The following is a 24,332-nucleotide window of genomic DNA, read 5'->3' on the forward strand; positions in this document are numbered from 1 at the left end:
CACATCTAGATCCTGAGAGATCTTTACACAAAAGAGGTAGTTCAATCAGCAATACACATTTATTGAAAGGGTTACATAATATATATACAAATTACACACTAAACAGTATTTACAACAGATGATTAGTACAGACTTCCTGGCGTATATGATATTTACAAATTACCCACAATAGCCCTATTTACATTACCATGTACGTATTGAGCATGGAGTTAAGTTACCTTTTCACTTCAGGCATGGTGCCTGCCGTGTGTATTCAAACACTAAAGAGAAAAAGCATGTATACATTCTATGTGTGAGATATATAGTCTATATTTACCATGCCCAGTAGCTTCATTCTAGTCTGCTTGCAAGAGAGTGATCTCTCTCCTCACCTATATTAATATAGACCCATATCACCTTGCTCAGAGCCATTCTGATTGGTGTAGCAATCTTACCCTTCTCCTCCCTTTGGGCGTATATTATTCAGGATTGGGCAAATTGCCCATCGCTGAACCGACAATCACCTTCAGTGCATATCTAAAGACTGAGTCTTTGAATTAGAGGGTGAGATAAAGGAATGACCTGTCATGGACGATTGTCAATTATTTTCTGGCCCCGTAATGTCTGGCTAACAGGAACGTAAGTACAGGATGGTACTATTCTGCATATCAGTTTGTTTTCTAGTGCAAATTGAACTGGCATTTCAAGTTACTATTGCCTGCAGACTGAAGTCACACAACTTCATATAATTGATAATCATATATCAACTGAATGTAAGATCAAAACTCAATATCTGGTACATATATATATTTACACCCATCTATATACAGTCTCTAATGGGGATTTATACATAACTCCTCCTCAGGCCACAGTAATGGAGATTACACATAAACTCATAAGGCGACAATACCTTATAGAATTAAAAACACTAAGAAATACATTTTCAAGTAAAAAAAAAACAGGTGGTATAAGTATACAAGTGAGAAAAGACCTATAAACCTACACAGCTTTGTTAGATCACTGGTCATCTACTTTGTATATTACCCATTTCTACTTTGTGTAATTAGCGATTCCTTTTATTGCATCACATTTAAAATGGCAACTGTAGGTAGAACCTCTTCTGGTCTGTAAAATGACGTTGCCACTCCTATCTGTAAAGCATGGGAGAACTTGAACTTAGAAAATTATATCAAGTTTATCTTTAGCAAGCTGACCTAATCAATTGCAAATCCTTTTAAGCTCTTATCAGCCGAACCATGGCTTTCTGAACATCTTTATTCCTCAGGCTATAGATCAAGGGGTTCATCATCGAAGTGATCACCGAGTAAAATACTGCCACCTTTTTGTCTGTGTCCTCTGTGATTAGATTTGCAGGTTTAGTGTACATAAATGTGGCTGTCCCATAGAAAATTACCACCACCACAAGGTGGGAAATACATGTGGAAAATGCTTTGCTCTTTCCCAAACGAATTGCCATGACAGTATTTATAATTCGGATATATGAAATGAGGACTAATAAAAGTGGGATGAAAAGCATGAAGGGCAAGAAAACTGATACTAAGTTATTGATTAAAGAGATGTCACTGCAAGAGAGCCGAAGCAAGAAAGGGAGCTCACAGTAAAAGTGGTTCATGATGTAAGGGCTGCAGAATGTTAGTCTGAATGTTAAAAATGTTTCAAGAGATGCAGCAATGCAGCCAGTCAACCATGACATGCTGATCATACCAAAAGCAACAGTTGTGTTCATGATCATATTGTAATGCAGAGGGATGCAGATAGCTACATATCGGTCATAGGCCATGAATGCCAGAAGCAGACATTGAGTTTGTCCCATGGTCAGTGAAACACAGAACTGGACAGCACAACCAGTGAATGAAATACTCTTTTTAGGTGAAAGAAAATTTACTAACATTTTGGGTACAATGGAGGAACTATAGCAGATGTCTAAGAAAGAAAGACTAGACAAGAAGAAGTACATGGAGGTGTGCAAACGTTTGTCAGTCCTCACAGCCAGAAGGAAAAGGAGATTTCCAGTCAGTGTGGTCATGTAGACTACCAGGAAAATAGGGAACAGCAGGACTTGTACTAAAGGATCCATCGAGAGTCCAAGAAGAATAAACTCTATCACAGTGCTTTGGTTTTGGGTGTACATATCAATCATTCCAAACTGTGATGAAGAAATATATTTCAATCATATAAAGTCATCATATGTGATAATATATATTGTACATGCTATTACTGCCATTTCCATTGCCTGGTACATAGATAATAAACCTTTAACCTCTGTTTTAAAACAAAACGTATGTATGAGAGCCGGTTCACACTACCACGACCAGAAAGTCGCCCCGTGACTTGAAGAGACTTGTTTAGAGACTTGTTTAGAGACTTGGAAGAGACTTGGAAGAGACTTGTGCACTACTTTGAAGAGACAGGCGACTTTGTCTGTGGGGAATGCCTGGCTAATCTCTTTCTTCTTCCTGGAAAGTCTGATAACAAGTCGCTTCAATTAAGATAAGGAGGCGACTCCCATTGAAGTATATGGGACAGTCGGATCACAGGTCGCCTCAAAGTAGTACAGGATCCTTTTCTGAAGTCGGAGCGACTTCAGTAGTGCCAATTAAGACGGCACTGATTGAAAGCTTCTACAATGGTCACATGAACATCAGATCTGGACTACAGAGCAATGGAAGAAGGTGGCCTGGCCTGATGAATCATGCTTTCTTTTACATCATGGGGATGGCCGGGTGCGTGTGTGCGTCACTTACCTGGGGAAGAAATGGCACCAGGATGCAGTAAAAGAAGACAAGTCAGCAGAGGCAGTGTGATGCTTTGAGCAATGTTCTGCTAGGAAACCTTGGGTCCTGCCATTCATGTGGTTGTTACTTTGGTGTCCATGCCTCAATGGGTCAGGGCTGTTTTAGCAAAAGGCGGCCATACTCAATATCAGGTGGGTGGTCAAAATGTTATGGATAAAGTGGTGAAAACAGAAAAAAAATGGGCATTGCAGTTTGTTGTGTATGGGGCTTTGAAACCCATAGTGACCCATGTCAACAGCCAAAAGCTTCCACAATGGTCACATGAACATCAGAACTGGACTACAGAGCAATGGAAGAAGGTGGCCTGGCCTGATGAATCATGCTTTTTTTTACATTATGTGGATGCCCGGGTGCGTGTGTGTCACTTGCCAGGGGAAGAGATGGCACCAGGATGTGGTATAAGAAGGTAAGTCGGCAGAGGCAGTGTGATGCTTTGATCAATGTTCTGCTGGGAAACCTTGGGTCCTGCCATTCATATGGTTGTTACTTTGGTGTCCATGCCTCAATGGGTCAGGGCTGTTTTAGCAAAAGGGGGCCATACTCAATATTAGGTGGGTGGTCAACATGTTATGGATAAAGTGGTGAAAATAGAAAAAAAATGGGCATCGCAGTTTGTTGTTTATGGGGCTTTGAAACCCATAGTGACCCATGTCAACAGCCAAAAGCTTCTACAATGGTCACATGAACATCAGAACAATGGAAGAAGGTGGCCTGGCCTGATGAATCATGCTTTTTTTTACATTATGTGGATGGCCGGGTGCGTGTGTGTCACTTGCCAGGGGAAGAGATGGCACCAGGATGCGGTAAAAGAAGACAAGTCGGCAGAGGCAGTGTGATGCTTTGAGCAATGTTCTGCTGGGAAACCCTGGGTCCTGCCATTCATGTGGATGTTACTTTGGTGTCCATGCCTCAATGGGTCAGGGCTGTTTTAGCAAAAGGGGGCCATACTCAATATTAGGTGGGTGGTCATAATGTTATGAATGATTGGTGTGTGTGTGTGTGTGTATATATATATATATATATATATATATATATATATATATATATATATATATATATATATATATATATATATATATATATATATTGTGTATATCTATCCATCTATATCTATAGATATAGATATGCTAAACATTGCAGTATTTTTAATTCTTTCTTTTATATAGTAATCCTGAAAATACCACCTTTTTCTGTACTAGCATGTTTGCGCTCACAAACTCAACTGACGGGAGCCATGTTTGTCCCCAATGCTGCTTCCCTGATTTTGGCTACAAGATAGATAGATTAGATAGAGGGCACAGTATTAGTGGTTTATGAAAAATAGCTTAATATGAAGATAAGATTGTTTGTGCTTTCACTTTTTGCTCATAGAAAGTGACAAAGATACTGTGATTCTGACAAGATCAACTGATATTTGTATTATTTGCTAGAAATGTTCTTAGCCTAAATAATAAAAGTAATGGAGCCACCACATCTAAGGACTGATAGCCATATATTACATTTTTATTTCGGGTTTGGATATCCTTTAGCAGAACTTCACCCAAAATAGCAAGAAAAATATGTCTTCTAAAAGATATAATAAAACTTATTTTGCGGCAATATTCACCTTTGAGCCAGAGATTTCCAGTAAAGTGCTTTTTTTCTGTCTTTAAATGTCCTAAGTCTGATGGCACGCATCCTCCAACCTACACCTCCTGAGGTCATTCTGGTCCCACCCCAGATTTTCACTGGACAGTGGAAGAAGAAGCAGCACACTGAACGCATCTCTTGATCACTCTAATTTTGAATCTTTCTTCCCATCCACACGCTTCTAGGCAGCATTTACACAGATTGTCTACTTGTGCTTCTTCTTCTTCTCACACTCCAGTCCAGCAAGAGGCTGATTCTGGGTTAAATCTGGATACTTGAATTACTTGCATTAAAAAAAAAAAACACATTTAGGCCTCTTTCACACGGCCGCTCCGGTTTTTTGCTCCGCTGCGGGACTTTTATTTATTTTTTTCACGGACCAGATGACACTTGTGTCATCCACTCCGTATGTTGGCATATCATCCCATCCGTTTGCAGATGATATACGGACATAATGTAAGTCTATGGGCATTGCGGATGTCAGCGGATGACACCGCTGACATCCGATTTTGCTTCCTTTCCGTTTTTTGAATGGAGGAAAAATAGGGTTCTGTTCCGTTCCAAAAAATGGAACAGAACTGAAAGGAAGAAAATTGGATGTCAGCGGATGGTATTCCGCTGACATCCGCAATGCCATAGACTTACATTATGTCCGTAAATCATCCGCAAAAAAATAGGATGATTTGCGGACATACGGAGCGCCCGTGTGAAAGGGCCCTTAGGCCCCTTTTACACGGGCTTTCCGATTAGGTCCGCCTGTCAATTTTTCCAGGTGGACCTGATTGGTTGCTCCATGCACCCATATGGAGCAGTGGATGTCAGCGGTGAAATGTCCGCTGACACCCAACGCTATCTGATCCGATCCTGTCCGTGAAATCCAGACGGATGGAAACCCTAAGTTCCATCCATCTGGAGGATTGGATAGGATCAGATGAAAATGCAAAAGCTGTCCGTTTTCATCTGATCTCCCATAGAGGAGAGCGGGGATCTGACAGGTCTGTCTCTGCACAGTAAGCAGAGATGGAGCTGTCATCTGCCTGCTCAGGGGGGATTGGTGGATCGATTCCCGCTGAGCAAAATGGAGTCTGCTGGGCGGAAAGGCCGTGTTAAAGGATCCTTAATGATGTACATATTTTTTATTACAGAGCTGCATTAATGTCTGTCCTCTATATCAGGCTATACATTTTATATCAGTTTAGATGTAAAATGTTCTTTGTGCCATAGACAGGTAGAATCGTTTGTGGTGAGGGAATATTCTTGTCCTTCGCTTGCATTGCATTTACTCTGACACATATCTTGACCTTTATCAAAGCAGATAATGAAAGTTTTTTTTTTCTTTTTTTTTTTAATACTCTACATCAAAGATAATGCATGCATTTTTTTTTGTAGAATTAAAAAAAAAAATCTTTTTGTAACATGACAGTCAAAAGTTATATTTTTCAGTTTCCAGTTAACCCAATTAAGCCTTTCATCACAGGAGATGCTCAAGTCTACAAGTTTGCTTGAAACTGGGACACATATAGGCTACCTTATAGTCAACCATTTTATTCAGAACAGTATACAATATAAAGTAAATGAATGCATGTAATAAATAAACCATTTTACAATCTCAATCTTAGTACTATATGACAATTCAAAAAATGTATCAATGCATGTTTTAAAATACTGGAAGATATCTTATTGTGAATAATAAATTATTAGTGACAGACTTTCAGAATTAAAAAAAATGTAAAAATCACATTATACAAAATGTTTGCATTTACCTTGATATGAAGCTTACTTTACTTTTAACATAAAATGATAATAAAAATAATAATGAAAATAATTACAATAATAATTCTGCTCTGTAGATTGCACTATTGTGCAGCAATATATGGAATAGGGAGGTTTTTATTCTAGTATTCAGTGTCTCATGAGTGTGTGTTGCTTAATTACCAAGAGTCTTTTTTCTCCTTGCAGAATATTTTATTTTTTTTGTTGTTTATAGATAACAATTACTATGACGTGTACAATGTGCACACAGATTTGCAATGCCTAAAACCTTATTGATAAAGTTAGGTATTTTTGTGAAAAGTATATTAAAATTGTGAAACGCATATTTAAAAGTGTAATATCAAAGTATTCATAAAACCAAAAAATTTTCAATTTTGTACAGAGTTAGGGAAAGTTAAACAAAAAAAAACTCTTTCAGTTGTTGTTTTTTTTTTTTTTTTTACCATCTATGCATCATTTGTTACATCTCCCATCATTGTTATATTTATTCTAAACACAACTTAGTTTTGGTGTTCACTTCCTTTGTTTTTTAGTTTGGATTGTTTTTGTAGGATCCACTAGATAACGCATAGCCGTGGGTAGAGTAATCGCCGCCTGGCCTTGTTGTGTGTCAGATGCGTGGCTGAATGGGCGGAGTGGTACCCCTTCGGGGCACACATGTGTGATCTGGTGGCTGAGAGGTGGGTCTGGGCATGCATGGTAGCATCTACTTGTGTCCGTGCTCCGTCATGACATTATTACACCGGCGGGGTATATATTTGAGCAGGTTCTGGCAGTCATTTTGCCAGTGCATGTGGGGACTGTCAGTGTGGGTTGCCTTCTGTGTTACAAGGTAAACTCTGAGGACCAAAGCCCATTATTGAGAATGGATAATTTTGTTCATCTACTGGCTGTATTGTTTGTTTGTTGCACTTATTTGACTAATGGTTTAATATATTATATTTATTAAAGACCCACCCTTGGCGTATATGGAATTGCTGATTGGTACTTCAGCCTCTGCTTTAGTATGTCCTGAATAGGTTTGGATATTTTCTTGATAACTTTGGAAGATTATTGTTTGTCTATATACTTAGTTCCCTCTGTGTCCCATTAGTATACAAAGTGTTAGATTTAACGAAGCATAATTTGGAATGAAGTAGATTATAAAAAAGGGAGATGCCCTTATGTTTAGAAAGGGGAGAGGTCCAATACTGCCAGGCTGGTTTTGATATAGCAAAGTCTGTAATGGGGCATTGCAGAAGATAAGATGTTGGTTGGGCATGAGTCAGGAATTCCTTGCCTGGTAAAGCATATTGGGATGGTAATCTCTTGAAGGGGATGGGTCTATCATGTTAAGTAAGATCTGACATCTTAGTAATCCCTCTAGCTTCCCACATTTTAAGAGGTATATCAGGTAGAAGAATTTTAAATGCTTCTAGTGTTAAGGCAATAGACACCGACCGTTTGTTTAGATTTCCAAATTTATAAGAAATACTTCTAAGCTGTAATGGTTGCAGAAATCATGGGATGATCAAGAAAATTTTTAGAGCATTGTGGAAGGGCTTTTGCCCACAGTGGCTTCCCATTTTCACCCATTCTTGCTCCAATGAGCATCAATATTTTGAGTATGGGCATTGTAGCCAGTATCTAATTTGGTCCAACAGAGTCGCTATGAAATAGTCGTGTAAGTCAGGTAAGACCATTCCCCTGGTCTTCCTATGTCTCATTAACACTGAATGGGCACATCTGGCTTTGTCATTTGACCAGTGGCGGCCCGTGCATAGGGGGCGCCACGGCGCTGCCCCCCCTAAAAAAAGGGAAAAAAATGACAAAAAGAACAATAAAGTTATGAAAAAAAAAATCGGTTCGCCGGCCTATGTGGTGGCTAAAGCGGGGTGGGGTTTACGACCCAGAAGAGGCGCCGATTGGCTGCCTTCTGGGGGCGTAACCTGGGCGCAAGAAAGAGCACTTGGCCACCCCCACCTTCGTGATATCCTGGCTGTGATTGGTCCAGTCTCCAGCCTGGACCAATCATCATCCAGGACATCCGATCGCTGACGTCGCAATGGGGACGGAGCCGGTGCGTGCGTCAGTCACTCACCGTCACCGCCGCTCCCCTTCCCGTTGGTTCCTGCCGCAGAGAAGAGGAGAGGCCGAGACGAGGGAGAAGCCGCTCACCTTCCCGCCGCCGCAGAAGAGGACGAAGTATCGAGGAGGGGAGAAGCCGCCGCCGGGAGCCGAGCCGCCGCCAGGTAAGTGCATTGGATTGAAGGGAGTACGCACGCTGGTCTCTGCATTGATTGGGGGACAATGCTGTGGGCACTCTGCAATCATTGGGGTACAATGCTCTGGCACTCTGCAATCATTGGGGTACAATGTTGTGGCACTCTGCAATCATTGGGGGACAATGCTGTGGGCACTCTGCAATCATTGGGGTACAATGCTGTGGGCACTCTGCAATCATTGGGGTACAATGCTGTGGACACTCTGCAATCATTGGGGTACAATGCTGTGGGCACTCTGCAATCATTGGGGTACAATGCTGTGGCACTCTGCAATCATTGGGGTACAATGCTGTGGCACTCTGCAATCATTGGAGGACAATGCTGTGGCACTCTGCAATCATTGGAGTACAATGCTTTGGGCACTCTGCAATCATTGGGGACAATGCTGTGGGCACTCTGCAATCAGGGCCAGATTAACGTAGGGGCTATTGGAGCTGCAGCTCCAGGCCCCTACCTTAATATAGGCCCCAGGTTGGCCATATTCACTGTTACCGCTCTTCTGTCACTTGTAAACACAGAAGTCTGGCTTCTATGCTCGCTTCCCCAGGCAGCTCCCTCAGAACCTCCCCACACAGCACGAAGGCCGGACAAGGAGGGACAGTTGCCGATGCATGGATGTGTTTATGGGCTTCAGAGACAGCATCCCATGTTGAATTAGGCATGCATGGCTGCACCCTTCCTCCTCTGGGTGCATGCCAAGGCACGGCCCTTAAGGCCCTTCAAAATCCTCAGCACCAAGCCCATGATGTTCTTAATCCGGCCCTGTCTGCAATCATTGGGGACAATGCTGTGGGCACTCTGCAATCATTGGGGACAATGCTGTGGCGCTCTGCAATCATTGGGGACAATGCTGTGGCGCTCTGCAGTGATTGGGGACAATGCTGTGGCGCTCTGCAGTGATTGGGGACAATGATGTGGTGCTCTGCAGTGATTGGGGACAATGCTGTGGCGGTCTGCATTGAAAGGGGCTCGCACGCTGAACTCTGCATTGATGGGGGCACGGAACAGTGTTCATTGCATTGAAGGGGGCACAGCACAGTTGCATTGAAGGGGGCACGCACGCTGAACTCTGCATTGTGGGGGCACAGCACAGTGTTCATTGCATTGAAGGGGGCACAGAACAGTGTTTATTGCATTGAAGGGGGCACAGCACAGTGTTTATTGCATTGAAAGGGGCACAGCACATTGTTCATTGCATTGAAGGGGGCACAGCACAGTTGCATTGAGGGGGGCATGCACGCTGAACTCTCTGCATTGTGGGGGCACAGCACAGTGTTCATTGCATTGAAGGGGTCACAGCACAGTGTTTATTGCATTGAAGGGGGCACAGCACAGTTGCATTGAAGGAGGCATGCACGTTGAACTCTGCATTGTGGGGGCACAGCACAGTGTTCATTGCATTGAAGGGGGCACAGTGTTTATTGCATTGAAGGGGGCACAGCACAGTGTTTATTGCTTTGAAGGGGGCATAGCACAGTGTTCATTGCATTGAAGGGGGTACAGCACAATGTTCATTGCATTGAAGGGGGCACGCACGCTGATCTCTGCATTAAAGGGGGCACGCACGCTGGTCTCTGCATTGAAAGGGGGCATGTAAGCTGGTCTCTGCATTGAAAGGGGGCATGTACGCTGGTCTCTGCATTGAAAGGGGGCATGTACGCTGGTCTATGCATTGAAAGGGGGCATTTACGCTGGTCTCTGCATTGAAAGGGGGCATGTACGCTGGTCTCTGCATTGAAAGGGGGCATATACCATCTCCTGTACCATGACCTGTGCCATGCCTATACCATATTTGTGCCATGCCTATACCATATCTGTGCCATGCCTATACCATGACTTCAAAGTCACGCAATTTTTTACTGCGTTTTTTGACGCAAAGCAATACCTATTACATTTTTCTTTTTGCGCCCCCCCAAAAATTTTGAGCACCAGCCGTCACTGCATTTGACCATAAAAATTTCAGTCAGTATTCTGGTTATGCATGTGAAAAATGGATGGTACCAGTATAGCAAGTATTCTAAATGCATAAAGAATTTTTTAGGGAGGATGGTCATGTTAAATGCAGCAAATCTGTCAGCCCAATTCAAGTGGAACCTATTTCATTTAGTTAGGTTGTAATGGACAGAAGCTAATATGGGCAGGTAATTCTTGTATAAAATTGGAGACAGGGTTGGCCAAAGTGATGCCAAAATATAGTAGAGAATCTGTTGCCCAGGGGTATAAGAGCTGAGACTGAAGGGAACGACTTAATCAGACTTTGACTCATTAACTTTGTAGTACAAGACTGATTTAAACATAAACTGTGCCGAGTCAGCCAATTTCAAGATGATGTCATCGGCAAACAGTGTAATTACAAGCCGGTCTCATCTTATGGATATTTCCTTGTCAAGGTCAGGAGACCTTATTGTTTTGGCCAAGGGCTCCATGATGAGGGCAAAGAGAAGTGGGCACCCCTACCTTGTCCCATAAGTATTGGGGAAGCTCTTTGAAATTAATCCCTCAGAGTAGATATAAACTGAGAACTTCATGTATAAGGCGGAAATTGCTGAAAATATCTCCGACTCAAAGCCAAATTTGTGTAACACTTGTGATAATTCGCCCCAGTGGACTCTATCAAAGGCCTTCTCTGCATCCAGGGGCCTGCTAGTGGTTTCAGCATGATGCATAAAGTTGATAATGTTAATAATGCGCCTAGTGGCATCTGGGGCTTGGCCCATCCCACCTGATCAGACTTCAAAAGTCAGGGCAAAATGTGGAGTAACCTGTTTGTTATTAGTTTGGTGAAAATCTTAAAATATAAATTCAGTGGAGAAATTGGTCTAAAATTTTGTAGATACGCTGGATTTTTTCCAGGTTTAGGCAAGGTGATGATAGTTGCACCGAGCATTTCTGCAGGAAAGAATGCCCCTGACACAGTGGCATTAAACACTGACTCCAAATGCGAAGATAGAGTGGTCTAGAACAGCTGGTAGTATTCAGATAAGAATTTGTCAGGCCCTGATGATTTATTATGCGGTAATCTGAAATTTCTTTGCCCGTAAAAGGTAGATTTGGAGCAACTAGAGCATGTGGTGACAATTTGGGTAAGGATACAGAGTCTAAGAATTCAGCAATTATCTTAGGAGTTGGCTGAGGTGTACATGCATCTTACTGGAGGTTGTATAGAGAGCTATAGTATGTGCTGAACGTGTCAGAAATTTCTTGGGGATCAATGAGCTTTTCGCCAGTAGTAGGATGGAACAGGTGAGAAAGTTTCTGTTTGCCTATCTTATCTTGTAGTTGTTGCGCTAACAGTTTACCGGCTCTGCTATCATAATGGTAAAAATTAGACTGCATTTTTTTAACTCGGTTGTGATGTTGGGATATTAAAAGTGTTCTAAGGTCAGGGGTGTGGCTGGCTAGCAGAGAATAGTGTCAGAATAAATAGGTACATTTTAGAAGAATTTTCATTTTAGCAGGTTAATGCGTCCCAGTAGGTGCAAAGGGAAGGTACTTCCACGCCCTATTCCTCTACCTTGCTAGGCCAAGATATGGTCCTTCTCATCTAAGGCTTCCAGATGTGTGGCGCACAGAGAGACATAGTTTAAAGTGCTGATGTTCTGGTACAGAACACCTGAAGTGATATACTGCCAAGACCCTTTTCTTTCCTTTCTATGTTGGCATTGTGGTAGGGCAAAGGGTACCCACTATCACATTTTTTTGGCGAGTGTATAGGCCCTTTTTTGGAAATGGTGATGTCTCTTCTCCAATGCATACTTGAGGTATCACTTCTGCTGGACCCAATACATTGTCTGCTAGGCCTCCCATTTCCTGGCATTGCCAGTCTCTCAAACGAACTAGCTTTGTATATTCTATTAGCAGCCAAGAGAACTATTCCAGTACACTGGTTGGCCTCTACACTTCCTTCCCAAACCCAGCTCCTACATGGTATTTCAGAGATTCGGAGAATTGAGTACATTACTGCCTTAGTAGGCCATGTTGTGTCCTGATTCAACAAGATATGGAGCCCCTGGGGCCAATCTGAGTATGAATTCCCTCCCGTATCTTGATTGCACTTATGTCTAAGGTGACATCATATGAGAATATGAGGATGACCCTTTTCCTCTACATATCTCCACTTTTTTTAATTACAACCCCTGGTCTATGTTTGTAGACTTTTATTTATTTTTTTTATATTTTTTTTCTTTCTTTTGTCCCCTTCCTTTTTGTATAAGGTCTGCTATACAAGATCCTTATTGATAAACTCATATGCTGTACATGCAAAAATCTACTTACGAACCTATCAACAAGTTTTTTTTTTTTCCCACGATTTGCTTTGTTTATTACTGTTTTTCCATTGTAAAACAATGTATATTCTCTTTGCATTCTTGAAGACTTTCCATAAAATTACAATTTATAACCCCCCCCCCCCAAAAAAAAAAACAAAAAAACCTTCTAAAGTGCTAAAAGGCCGCATCAGTATCTCTCCTGCTTCATCTGAAAGTCAACCATGTGCCAGGGGATCTAAAAAAATCGGAGGAGAGGGTGGAGGTACATAATGTTTTGTAAAACATTTAGAAAATTTCCAAAATTTCTGAGGGGGTTGTCTCTGTCTTCCCATCAGTGTTAATAATTTCAGGGATTAATGTGAGTGGTCGATCCTGCTGGGCCATCATGGCCAGCAGTCGGCCATTCCTATCACCGTGTTCGAGGAAACGCTGTTTATTTTTAAACATGTCGAGCCTGGTTACCTCTGTCAGGTAAAGTTGTAACTTCATCTGGGCAGCCATCAGAAGGTCAAAGTTGCCGGTTGTAGGATCAGCATTGTAAAATTGTAAAAATTGGTGTGATCAGTAACAGATCATTAAATTGATAGAGTGGTGGCCATTTGTTCTTTCTTGACAGCAGCAATGAAGGCAAGTATTGTCCCCTAGTGAATGCCCTGAAGGCATCCCATGTAATGTCTGGAGAGGAGGACCCTGCATTGTCTTCCCAGAATTCAACTAACAAAGCTGGAATTTTTTCTCTTAAGGCTGGATGGGAGACCCAGTTGGGACCGAGCCACCACTGAGCCGCAGTACGCGAAGCAGGGGAGTGAAGCACTATTGTTAGGGGCTAGATAGACCACTAGGTAAGTAAGATGCCTCCATTACATCCACGAGAAGCAAGGAATTAGTGAAAGCCAGATAAATACGGGAGGAGGTTCTTTTAAGAGGCAGGAAACAGGATTAAGATCTAGTGTTTGGATGTTTCCATCTCCAAATCTCTGATAGTTCCGCTGCCTTGGTCCTAGCAGAGAGATTAGAGGAGAAGAATTTGGGAGGGGTAGGTCTATCTAGGTTAGGTGACAATATGGCATTTAAATCCCCCATAAATAGCACCTTTGCAGGACAATAAGGGGGTGATCCTCTCCAGAATGGTATATAGGACTGCTGGTGAAATGGGGAAGGAACATAAATTGCACTAATTATCTTTGAGACTACAACGTAAGGACTAGTACCACAAATTGTCCCTGGGGATCTGTATGAATCTCTTCAAACAGACAGGGAAATGCCTTGTAAACCAACACTGACACTCCCCTAGCAAACGCAGAATAGGTGGCATGGAATGCCATTTGTATCTATGGCTTTTTCAGAGTTAGGAGTTTGCTGCTCATAAGGTGAGTTTTTTGCAAAAAAATTAACTGAGGAGAGATTTCAGATACTGAAATAAGAGAGTTCTTTTAAATTTGAAGTCGAGCCCCCAACATTTCCACAAAAGAACGGTGAAGGATGCAATATCACGGGTAGTCATGATGAAGACACAGCACATTGGAAAAGGGCAGGATGATTTGCAATTTTTGAAGGACAACTCATGAGTAGCAAGATCCATGTAAGGCAGCACCATAATACTAAAACGTAGAAACATGTACATAACATAACCCCAAACAGCACCGAGGTGCATACCCTGCCCGTATAAAACAGCCTCCTAAAAACAAGGAAGGGTGCATATATGGGTCTAATACCCACAACAGATTAACACTAACTGGTAATAGTAACCAAAACTATGTCCAGTAGGGCAATAAATAGGTCCCATTAATGTAGCACGAGAGACACAAAGGCTACAGTCTATCAGCAGTGGGCAATTTGAGACTGGGCTACAGCCAAGCTGTGGTAAGAGTAGAAAAGACCACGAATGGCCTGAGGTCGATACAGTCAGAAAAACCTGGCGGAGCAGTTGGAGCTCCAATAATGTATTCACCTGCATTTTCACTGTATGCGGGTGCAGAAAAGGGGGGTGGGGCAAGAATGAGAGGTAGATGAGTTAGTTGTCAGCATAACTTGACTAGCAAAAGATAAGGGAGAAAGTCAAAATCAAACACATTCTGATCATTATTTAGCTGGAAAAAACAGGTAGCACAGCAAACAAGGGACCTCGGCTTGGGACAAAAATTGCATGCCAGGCTTAATGTGCATCAAGCCACTCCAAGGCCACCTCTGGGGTATCAAAGAAACAGGCCTGGTCACCATCAACGATCCTAATCCCGCTGGGATAAAGTACCGAATGTCCTTTTACCGGAGCCTCCTGTGAACATCAGTGAAAGATCTGAGGTATTGTTGTATTTATTGTGCGTAATCAGCAAAGAAGAGAAGTTTGGTGTTTTGCAAATTTCAATGCAGGGGTCACTCGGGCAGCAGCCAGTATATGATCTGTAAGAGGAATGGATGAGGGGGGGTTTCGGAGCAAGGGGTGTTGACGGGACCCTGTGTGTCCGTTCGACAACGTATGTGGATGGAATGTTACTCGGATTAAAGAGGGAGACCATCATCTGCTCAGCAAACTCTGCAAGCATGTCCCCCTCCGCACGCCCTGGCACCCCTGGTATCTGAATATTATTCCACCTGAGGTGGTTTTCAGTATCAATCGCTCGTTCCTGTAGGGCTTTGACATGTATTTGTAGATCACGCAATTCTCTGGAATCTGTGTGCACAGAGTCCTCAACTGCCGATATGCGGTCTTCTGCCTCAGTCAACTGGGAACGGAATCTGTCTAGATCGTTCCTGATCAAACTAATGTCAGTGGCCAGAAAGTCTATTTTAGCTGTCAGCGTCTCTGTGCTGGAAGTGATGGCAGCCAGAATGTCTGCTCCCAACGGTGAGGCAGCCGCCTCAGGCCCTGGGGAGGACTGTGTGCATACAGACATGGTGGTGTGCAGAGGCCTCGTGGGCAAGATGACGGCCGAAGAGGAAGGGCGGGGGGTAGACGGTTTTGAGTGAGTGTTGTTCTGCTTGTTCTGGACCATCCAACACAAGCCGAGGTATCGCAAAGTTATTAGGGAGTGCACCTGAGGTGGATGAGGAGTGTAAAGTTAACCGGTAATGCAGGATAAGCCAGTGGATAAAAGACGGGATCGGAGCTCCAGTGCCACACGTCTTCTCACGCTCACATCCCAGTCATGCCCCTGTTAGAACTATTGGGGCTAAAAGTAATCATATAAGGCCCATACATATTTTTATATACTTTGTATATTTTTATATGGGTATCTGGTCAGCCATTTTGTCATGAGGTGAATGTAAGTTCATTGTCCTTGGGTAAAGATTCTTACAGAAAATCTTAAAGTCTCAGCAAAGACTTTCTCAAGCCATAAATTAAAGGGGCACCTGAACACATGCCAAGATAAGGGCTAGTGATGGTGCCAGACTAGGTTATAACGAGAGTGATGTCATTCTTGTCTGGATTTCAACAATGAACAAGAGATCAGAATGTTTCATTTTTTTTTTTTTTAGGGCTCATTTAAAAATAGGCTTGAGGAAACATTATTATTTGTAGTAATTGTATTAGCAACAATATTATTATGTCATTGTATTATATGAAGCATAAATATATATATATATATATATATAGGCTTACTTAATTGAATAAGTTCTAGGAATGTCATATATACAGTATATATATATATATATATATATATATATATTTATTTATTTATTTTTATAATATTCAACCGATAATCCTTATATATTGGGGGGAGGTACTCCTTGAATTATATGTGTATTATCATTGATATAGTAGCTGTAAGCTTTAAATATGTATACCATTGTTTTGGTTTTTTTTGTGTATAGAGCTAAGTACTAATTCCACTTACATTGCTTCACTTATAATGAATGTTAATTGAAGTGGTTTTAACATCCTATCTAGGTTATATAAATCCTACAAGGTATACACTATTCTTTACAGAAAGTGACATGGGGGGTAAACATCCATAGGATTTAAGTTTTTCTCCAAGGCTAAGGTCAGAAGGGTATCTTTGAGAAAATAGTTGAATTAAATTCAATAACCCAAACTTTTATACAAGCAAAGAGTGTCCCCTAATAATATGGCAAAGTCATAACCATTTAGAGAATGAGCCCCTATCTGATGTATTTTCATATGGAAAACAAAATCCACGCCCACATTCCCATAGGATAAATGTTCAGTGTAACTGAGAGACGGGGAAGAATTGAAAAGACCAGGAACTAAGTAAGATGGGCTGATGAGGTTCTGACTGATTGGAGACATTTGAAACTGAGGCAGGAGCCAAACGTGACATCTCAGACAACAGACCTATATATTCTTTGAGTATACATTACTATATTTTCTTTAGTCAATTTTCTTGCCATATACATCTGACTGAACCATTATTATCCTTATAGCATCAAGATTTGAATTTAGATGTGGGGGCGTGGTGACCGCGACCCGAGATGGCCGCGTTCTAAGAGCTCACCGCCGGTCCTCGGGCAAATCCACCGCCATCCTCATTGGAGCCTGGATCCATCACCACAACATTGCCCATCCACTGCTGGGCAACCCGGGAGATGCCTAGATCAAAAATTGGTCATCCCGCGCCATCCGCCTTCAAGGACTTTTTCAGGCTACAAGCCGCGGTGTTTCCCAGAGCAGCGGCGGCCGTGATCCACACTTGGACGGCCTAACAGCAGCATTCTGGGCTCCATCCACTAATCTGGCCCTTCCCTCGGTGTACGGGGCCTCCACGGGGAGCAGTGACTCTTCTGGATCTGATTCCCCCTCCACCAGGAGTCCTGTAAAATCGCAGCCACGCATCTCTTCACCTGTGAGGCCTACACAAACTTCAGGTATGGAGGTGAGTGCCCCAGACAGTGTAACACCGGCTGACAGACCCCAGCAACAGGACCCTTTCCTTGCTTTCCCCACTCAGGGATAACCTGTGTCCGATACCACCCTTAAGGAGATGCTAATGTCTCTTAAAGCCTCCCTGCAGACTGACATCTTGGTACTTGTACAACAGTGCAAATCTGACATACAACAAGTGGGAGAGAGAGTTGATAAAGTAGAATGCCTCATGAATACCCATGCTTCCTCCATGAGTGCTCTGGCTAATACACAGACCGCCCACACTGAGGAAATTGCCTGGCTGAGAAATAAGGTCGCTGACTTAGAGGACAGATCAAGAAGGAATAACATCAAAATCAGAGGTATTCCTGAAAGTGTTGCACCTTCTCAGCTTTTGCAGTATACACAGGAACTGCTCTCTTCACTACTCCCTGACCTGTCCACCCTTGAGCTGTCCATAGACAGGGTAAATAGACTACCCAAACCCTCATTCATCGCTACTGACGTCCCACGGGATGTGCTGCTGCGAATGCACTTCTTTCGGTCCAAAGATAATATCATGCTGGCATTCCGGCAAGCCACGCAAGTTCCAGAACGCTATGCTGCGTTTCAACTACTCCCCGACCTCTCCTGCCACACTCTCCAATGGAGAAAAAACCTGGCGACTATCACAAAGGCTCTGCGAAATCACAACGTCCCCCATAAATGGAGGCACCCTGCTACTCTGCTGCTCACCCATAATGGTACATGTCGTAACCCCCCTGGAGGAAGGCCTCTCGCTCCTGTATCAATGGGGCATCATCACCGACCCCTCACCATCTCCCCATCAACCCCAGCTGCCACCACATTTACCTCAAGAATGGAACCTTGTCACCCGGAAGCGCTCTTCCAAGAAATCGATGTACCACCATGGCTCTACAGGCCATAAACCCACTAATCCGCTTTGAGCCCGGGGCCCGCAGAAGACCTCTACCTTATGGTCCCCCCACCGCTTGCTACCACAGAATGTCTGTACTCGCCTTGCCTGCGAGGCTACTTTCTTTATTTTTTTTTGCTGTTTGCTCCTTTTGTTCTGTTTTTTTTTTTTTTTTTATCTATATGCTTTAGCAGTCCAACCCTGATTATTGTGCATTGCAGCTATGTTGCACGTGAACTCCAGCACAGCCCTGTAACAATACAGACGTTGCCCTATGCATATCCCGGATCCCCACCCCTGCTGCACCTCATAATTGCACTTCGGCTGTTTTTCTCCTGCCACCTGCCATGCTTCAGCAGACCTTTCCCTCACTGTCATGTCGCTTAAGATCATCTTATTGAACATGCAGGGTCTCAACCACCCTGCCAAGTGGTTCTCCCTTTGGAAGGAAGCCAAAACTGCCAATGCAGATGTGGTTTGTGCCCAGGAGACCCACTTTACGCGAACCGCAACTCCAAAATTTTCTCAAAAAGACTACCCTCATCTCTTTCTAGCAAGTGCAACAGTAAAGAAGAAAGGAGTATTGATCGCCATCAGGAACTTTGTCAACTTCACCCTCAGAAATTCCCTCCTAGATGATGATGGCTGCTACATTATCCTGACAGGTGATCTGAATAACTGAATAATAAGTATGGGCAGGTAATGTTCTGTGGGGACTTCAACATGACTGCTTGCCCACTGCTAGACATCAAATCCGGTGCTCGTTCTACACACCGCTCTTTGGGGACCTTTCTCCATGTGGAGGGCCTGTACAATGTCTGAAGGTGTCACCACACTACGGAAAGGGACTATACCTTTATTTCCTCCAGACATCATAACTACTCCCGCATCGACATGTTTGTAGTGGACCAGAATCTCCTCCAAAAATCTTCCTCCTCGTCTATACAAGATATTACGTGGTCAGACCATGCCGTTATCTCCATAACGATAGATGGGCAGGCCGATGCCAGGAGGTCTAAAATATGGGGATGTAATGTGAAAGTACTGCAAGACAAGAACTCCTCTGATGTTCTTTGGAAGAGCATCAGGGACTTCTTTGACCTGAATGAGGGCTCGGTTGAGGATGCATGTACCCTCTGGAGTGCCCATAAGGCATACGTAAGGGGCGTCTGTATACAGCAGACTGCCAGACTCAATCGATCCTTCAACAACAAAATTACCACTCTGCTGAATGATATCCATGTCCTGGAAACTCGCAAAAAAAGGGATCCCTCCCCATCTACATCCCAGTCCCCTACTAAATTTAGGGAATCCCTGAGAACCCTCCTCATTAATAGGTACAGCACGCATGTCCACCGCCTGAAAGTAGCCCACTACGGGGGGGGGGGGGGGGGGCAAATAGAACTGGGAAATATCTAGCATCTAGGTTGAAAACTGTTCAAGCCAAATCCAGAATTTCTCATCTCATCTGCGCTTTGGACAGAGCATATATCTCCAACCCCAAAGATATAGCAGACGAGTTAGCAACCTATTATGAGACCCTCTATAACCTAAAAGATGACGCCTTCTCTCCTTCGTTGGAAGCCATACAACACCTTCTCTCCCCATTGCATCTTCCCTCCTTGTCAGCCCTACAATTAGAGGCCCTTAATGCTCCTATCACCACACAAGAAATCAGCAAGACGATTAAGTCCCTGCCTAACAAGAAATACCCCGGTCTGGACGGGTTGCCGAACAAATAATATAAATTATTTGACCCTCTTCTAACTAAATTCCTACTGGATGTTTATACTAAGGTTATCGCTGAGGCCAAACTCCCCTCCGACATGTTGACCGCCCAAATAGTCACTATACCTAAGCCAGGCAAGGATCCCGTAACCCAGACGAATTTCCACCCCATTTTTTTGCTCAACTCTGACGTAAAAAATTACACAAAATTGTTAGTGAATCACCTAATGCAAATTCTCCCCTCTCTGATAGAAAAGGATCAAACAGGCTTCATGCAAATGACGCAAATAGGAGGGTCATTAATCAAATCCACTATGCGAACCATACACAAACGCCTTCTCTGCTTCTGGCCTTGGACACAGAGAAGGCGTTCGATAGGGTTAACTGGCTGTATCTGAAATTGGCCCTGCAGAAATTTGGTTTCTCGGGTAACACTCTTAACGCCATTTTGGCTTTATACTCCTACCCCACAGCAAGAGTTAACGCATCAGGTATGCTTTCTAGGACCTTTGCTATTACCAACGGCACCAGCCAAGCCTGCCAGCTGTCCCCAACCATTTTCAACCTCTCTATTGAACCCCTAGCTGAAGTAGTGCGAGCGGATCCGGCGATAAAAGGTTTTACTATTCATGCTATTCAACATAAACTCAATCTATTCGCAAATTACATAATATTATCCCTAACCGATCCAGCTATCTCCCTCCTGGCAGCCTTTGATGCACTTCTCAATTTTGGGTCCATTTCATACTATACAGTAAATAACTCAAAATCCCTCATACTCAACCTGGGCATGGACAGAATAACGAAATCCTCCCTCCAAAAACATCTCCCTTTCTCCTGGAAGGATGAGGGAATCCCCTACCTGGGAATTATCCTCTCCTCTTCAATATCTGCTATGGTTCACTCTAACTACAAACGCATTCAAACACGGATAGCTAAGGACCTCAATAATTTAACCCGTCATGAAATCTCGTGGTTCAGCAAAATCGCAGCCGTTAAAATGTTTATCGTCCCTCATATACTATATTTATTTAGGTCTCTACCTGTTACCATACCTGCCGCCCACATTACCGCCCTCTACAGACTTATTCACTCCTTTGTATAGAGTGGAAAAAGGGCGAGATGCGCCCATCGCACTCTCTCCCTCCACGGTTCGTTAGAAGGTGCTGGTCTACCGGATCTCCACAACTATTACTTTGCAGCAGTGATTGAACAGTCTAGGCCAGGAATGGGCAAACTACCGGGCTGCCCGAGTAACCTCGGGCAGTGGCGGCTGGGGCGCACAGAGCAGTGTGCCCCGAGCCCGCCCATTGTGTGACAATAGCGGATGAAAATTTGCTATTGTCACACGGATCCTCCTCCTCAGTCCTCCCGCTTCCTGATTGGCCAAAAGGTAAGCCCCATGCCATTGGCTGAGGAGGAGGCGGGAGGACTGAGGACTCGAGGAGACGTTGGGGGACTGAAGAGAAGCGCTGCCTGAGGTAAGTGCACTGGTGTCGCGGGGGGGGGGGGGCCTGGCATATCTGCATTAAAAGGAAGCATGTTGGCATATTTGCATTGAAAGGGGGCCCCCTGGCATATCTGCATTGAAAGGGGGCCCCCTGGCATATCTGCATTGAAAGGGGGCACGCTGGCATATCTGCATTGAAAGGGGGCACGTTGGCATATCTGCATTGAAAGGGGGCACGCTGGAATATCTGCATTGAAAGGGGGCCCCCTGGCATATCTACATTGAAAGGGGGCACGCTGGCATATCTACATTGAAAGGGGGCATGCTGGCATATCTGCAGTGAAAGGGGACACGCTGGCATATCTGCATTGAAAGGGGGCCCCCTGGCATATCTGCATTGAAAGGGGGCACGCTGGCATATCTACACTGAAAGGGGGCACGCTGGCATATCTGCATTGAAAGGGGGCCCCCTGGCATATCTGCATTGAAAGGGGGCATGCTGGCATATCTGCATTAAAAGGGGGCCCCCCGGCATATCTGCATTGAAAGGGGGCATGCTGGCATATCTGCATTGAAAGGGGGCACGCTGGCATATCTGCATTGAAAGGAGGCATGCTGGCATCTCTGCATTGAAAGGGGGCACACATACACACCGTCCATCTACTCTTGGTCCGGCCCTCTGGTCCAATATATAAACCCATTGCGGCCCTCGAGTCAAAAAGTTTGCCCACCCCTGGGCTAATCTGTCTCTGTCCAAATGTGACAGGGAGTGGTTGATCTGGGTACATGTCTGATTTATTGCTTATTGACAATCATATTGCTGGAGGGAGTGGAATTGGGCGGGGAAACGGTGGGGATTGGGGGGGGGACATTCCTTTCAGACACAGTGAGTTCCCCTTAGGGGTGTCCTGGATGTGGATCCCCTCCTTCTGTCAGTCCCTGCATCTCTACTTCTTCCCCACTATTTGTGAGCTTCTCCCACTTCTGCCCCGCTCCAGGGCAATTACCTATCTCCTCTACAGATCTGAATGACATTATTTGAACTTACTAGTTCCTACCCTCAATATTCACTTGCGTGACACTATGTTCAACCATTGACTGCTATTATCCTATGCTTTGTATTTTGGTTTGATTTTTGGTTTGTAACCATGACTTTGGTACAGTTGCATAACGTGTTTTGCCTTTTTGAGTGTTTGTACTTTTGAAAATTCTAATAAAAAATTATTTATGAAAAAAAAAGATTTGAATTTAGATCATTCTAACTGCAGTATGACGGGTCTATTTTTTTTTTTTTTTATCTTGGGAACTTGAGGCTGATTTTAGCCCATAGTAAAAGGGGTAGTTGTGATGTATTCTTAAAATAAATTAACTTAATAGACGTTTATTTTATCAAAAACTATCTGGACTTCTAGCAAGTCTTGGTGCATGGTGTAACAATTTTTGTCCATGCATTTTATTTATACATTGAGTTGTGAACATCTGTTGGCTGAGGGAGGTCACGTGTTAAATAATATCCTTTGATTGCATTCCTCACATTACCTGTGTGATACATATTATTGAATTTTGTTCCGCATTTTGTGTTTATTACCAGTTATCTTTTTGACATTATTCTGCACTGATTTTATTTAATAAATATATATATTTTGCACTAAATTGTATTCCTCTTATCTTCAGGTTAGCGCCACTAAACAATCTCGAGTTTTTGTTGATTTATGGAAATAAGTTGAGAATCTCCTTACTTATAGATTTTTGCTTATTTGCATAAACAGACACTGTTTATCAGAGCAGTATAAACATTCTGGCACCCCCTCCCCCCATAGATTTTTCACCTTAATGCATAGAATTCATTAAGGTGAAAAACCTTAAGGCTTTAGAACCACTTAAATATTATTGTAATTATCTAAAAAAAAAAGTGCTCTTAAAGTGTAATATTGAGTATAAGTTAAGCCAAAATCTACCATTTTAGATTTGGATAGAGTGAACTCCATTATGGAGTTGTGCCTGGAGCTTTCCTAAAAGTAAATTTACTGGGAATGAAGGTAGGAGTAAATCCAGAATTTCAAATTGCCCCTAGAAAAAGAATAGAGGGGGCATCTTCCAATGGTGGCTCTTGCTCTTATGACAACTTACTAAACGACGGGTGAGCATTTTCTTTCTTTAATCTGCCCTATTCACTATCTGAATAAAAATTAAAATCTCCAATTGGCTTAAACTTAGTGTTAGTACATTTTTACTAATTAATTGTTTTGTCATTGTTAGAAAGAGCATTGTGTGTATATAATGATATCCTCCTGAAGAAGTGGTCCGCCACGAAACATGTCGAGGCATACATACCTGGATATTTGAAAGTCCATGTCTGTTTGGAAAAATCAAACCATATATATGCTCATATGATTATTTATAGGCTTTGATACAGTACCTCTTTGCATAACTTTGTTGTTTTTCTTTGTCTCCATTTTTTGTCTTTTAAAAATGTATAAAAATTGTTGGATTTTACATTTTTGCTGATATTTGACTACTACTGTACCGAGAAAGTCCCAACACTATCTTCCCCTTCCCCCCTCTTGCCCTTGACCACACTGGGAGGTGGGTCTTGGGTATATATCCCCAGTTTTTTGTAATATCATCTAAGGGATGTGGGTACCCACCTTTGTCTTTTTATTTCAGGCTTCCTTTTCATGTATATT

At 43.1% G+C, this 24,332-nt stretch overlaps 1 protein-coding gene across 1 annotated transcript; it reads right to left on the minus strand.

Moving 5' to 3' along the window:
• Window positions 1-1,213: 1,213 nt before the first annotated feature.
• LOC309551098 (olfactory receptor 13D1-like) lies at window positions 1,214-2,131 on the minus strand (the record flags this gene model as incomplete). Its single annotated transcript, XM_082251544.1, has 1 exon — window positions 1,214-2,131. One exon carries the CDS (start codon window positions 2,129-2,131, stop codon window positions 1,214-1,216), a length of 918 nt encoding a protein of 305 aa, XP_082107670.1.
• Between the last annotated feature and the right edge of the window lie 22,201 nt (window positions 2,132-24,332).

The sequence above is a fragment of the Pelophylax lessonae genome (assembly GCF_965119305.1).
Source record: "Pelophylax lessonae genome assembly, chromosome: 3".
Taxonomy (NCBI): Eukaryota; Metazoa; Chordata; class Amphibia; order Anura; family Ranidae; genus Pelophylax; species Pelophylax lessonae.